This window comes from Rattus norvegicus, chromosome 3 (genome assembly GCF_021556685.1).
Source record: "Rattus norvegicus strain SHRSP/BbbUtx chromosome 3, alternate assembly SHRSP_T2T, whole genome shotgun sequence".
Lineage (NCBI taxonomy): Eukaryota > Metazoa > Chordata > Mammalia > Rodentia > Muridae > Rattus > Rattus norvegicus.
The window spans coordinates 18,646,097-18,648,808 of NC_141536.1; the positions used below are offsets into that span (position 1 = coordinate 18,646,097).

The 2,712-nt window shown below is 40.2% G+C and overlaps 1 protein-coding gene across 1 annotated transcript; it reads left to right on the top strand.

Moving 5' to 3' along the window:
* The first annotated feature begins 1,474 nt into the window (after nucleotides 1-1,474).
* Or1j13b (olfactory receptor family 1 subfamily J member 13B) lies at nucleotides 1,475-2,413 on the top strand. The gene is given in 1 exon segment (NM_001000559.1): nucleotides 1,475-2,413. A coding segment is annotated over 1 exon segment (939 nt).
* Nucleotides 2,414-2,712: the final 299 nt, after the last annotated feature.

Sequence of the window (2,712 nt, forward strand, 5' to 3'; positions counted from 1 at the left end):
TTTTTTTTATATTCAGAGTGAGATGGATTATGTATAGGTACTTTAAAGATGGTCTTAAAAACCTGGAAAGAGTGACGAGGCAAATAGATAGCTTCTAATCAAGGGATGTACTGACCACTAACCAAGTCTTCACACAGAATATAACAAGGAACTCTCTCAGCTGCTAGGATAACAACTCTAATTTTATCATGTTCCTTTTCCTATTATTTAGTGATTGTTCACACAAATGGGGTGATTAAATGAGAAAGAGTGGAATTCTAGTTTAGGGACAGAGTAAATATGCAGGAAATGCATGAAAGTAACCATTTTTAACTTAAAGAACTGGAAGATCTTGAAGGGGCTCAAGACCCCATATGTACAACAATGCCAAGCAACCAGAGCTTCCAGGGACTAAGCCACTACCTAAAGACTATACATGGACTGACCCTGGACTCTGACCTCATAGGTAGCAATGAATATCCTAGTAAGAGCACCAGTGGAAGGGGAAGCCCTGGGTCCTGCTAAGACTGAACCCCCAGTGAACTAGACTGTGGGGGGAGGGCGGCAATGGGGGGAGGGTCGGGAGGGGAACACCCATAAGGAAGGGGAGGGGGGAGGGGGATGTTTGCCCGGATACCGGGAAAGGGAATAATACTCGAAATGTATATAAGAAATACTCAAGTTAATAAAAAAAATAAAAAAAACCCAGATTATGAATAAAGCAGGCAACATTTGCTTTTGCTAGAAAAACACAAAGAATTTTCTTGGCTGAGCTGAGTGGCTAGAAAGTCAAGTATTTCCAGGTATTCTACAGACCTGCAGGAGATGACTATGTTTGAGCTGAAGATGTTCATATGGACTCAGGGTCATTTTATCCAGCATAGGAATGGTGATGGAAGAATGAGAACATTGATTGATAAACAGTGTTATTATGGGAAGAACTAATAACTACTTGCAAGATGCAAGACTCATGCACTTAAAGCTTTGACCATCTGCATATGCTGCTTCCACTACTTCTCTAGATCTTCTTTATCACAGATACTAAAAACTCCCTGGGTTCAACCATCTGGATTCAATTCATAGAAAGAAAGCATTAGGCAAGTGTATTCAAGAAAGTTTAAAAGTAATCAACGACCACTGCAGTCTGATTTTTGTACTTACTGGTACCACTTTACATACCAAATTCTTAATCTAAAATTGTCTTGGTGAAAAAAAATTGTCTTGGTGAAATTCATGCTCCTTGACCTGGAACTGGGCATGATTTGATAATTGCTCTGATGGTTTATTGGTTCCCTCTAAAAGATATTAGTTGATTTCAAGATGGGCAAATCGTATCTCTTTCCAAAACATCACAGCCCATTAATGTCACAACAATCTTCATATTGTGGTTAAAACAATCAGTACTGGTGATTCATAAAATGTTCCCACAATGTAATAGTAGAATCACTTCTCTTTTTTCCCATTTCTTCTTTCACCACAGCAGAAGAGAAAATGCATGAGGATGGATAATGATAGCACTATGTCTGAGTTCATCCTCCTGGGGCTCCCCATCAAGCCAGAAGAACAAGGCATGTACTCTGCCCTCTTCCTGGCCATGTACCTGACCACAGTGCTGGGGAACCTGCTCATCATCCTCCTCATCAGGCTGGACTCTCACCTCCACACCCCCATGTACTTCTTCCTCAGTCACTTGGCCTTCACAGACATGTCTTTCTCATCAGTCACAGCTCCAAAGATGCTCATGAATATGCTAACACACAGTCAATCCATCTCATATGTTGGATGTGTTTCCCAGGTATATTTCTTTTCAATTTTTGCTGATATCGACAGCTTTCTTCTGACATCCATGGCCTATGATAGGTATGTGGCCATCTGCCACCCTCTGCACTATATCACCATCATGAGTCAGAACCTCTGTGTCCTTCTAGTAGTTGTATCCTGGGCCCTATCATCCGCTAACACCCTTGTGCACACCCTTCTCTTTGCTCGACTATCCCATTTTAGAAACAATACCATCCCCCACTACTTCTGTGAAATCTCTGCCTTGCTAGAGCTGTCCATCTCTGACACCACCATCAATGAGCTTGTCATCCTTCCTTTAGGTACAGTGATCATTACCGTGCCATTCATATGCATTCTGGTCTCTTACGGCCGAATTGGAGTCACTGTCCTGAGAACTCCTTCTATCAAGGGAATCTGCAAAGCCTTGTCCACATGTGGTTCTCACCTCTCTGTTGTCTCTCTGTACTATGGAGCCATTATTGGGCTATATTTTGTCCCCTCATCTAATAACACTAATGACAAGGATGTCATTTTGTCTGTGATATATAGCTTGGTCATACCCATGCTGAATCCCTTTATCTATAGTCTTAGGAATAGGGATATTAAAGGAGCTCTGAGAAATATCTTCAGCAGAAAACTGTGTTTACAGTAATTGGCATGGTCTTTCTTGTTTAAATCCCTACTTCCTTCTCCTCTTCTCCCATTTATTCTTTGATCTCTATCAGGAAGTTTTCATGAGGCTCTCTTTCCTTCATTGACTTCTCCTGGCATACTTGTCATCTCTATTAAACATCTTTCTTACATTCAATATTTTGGGAATGTTTCTCACAAATTACATATTTTTCTTTGGCTTGAAATATTTTGTTTGTATAATTATTACAAAGTTTTTTATTAGCTAGATTCCTAGCTTTCATATCAAATATTCTTTTAGAAAAAATACCATTCCTTATT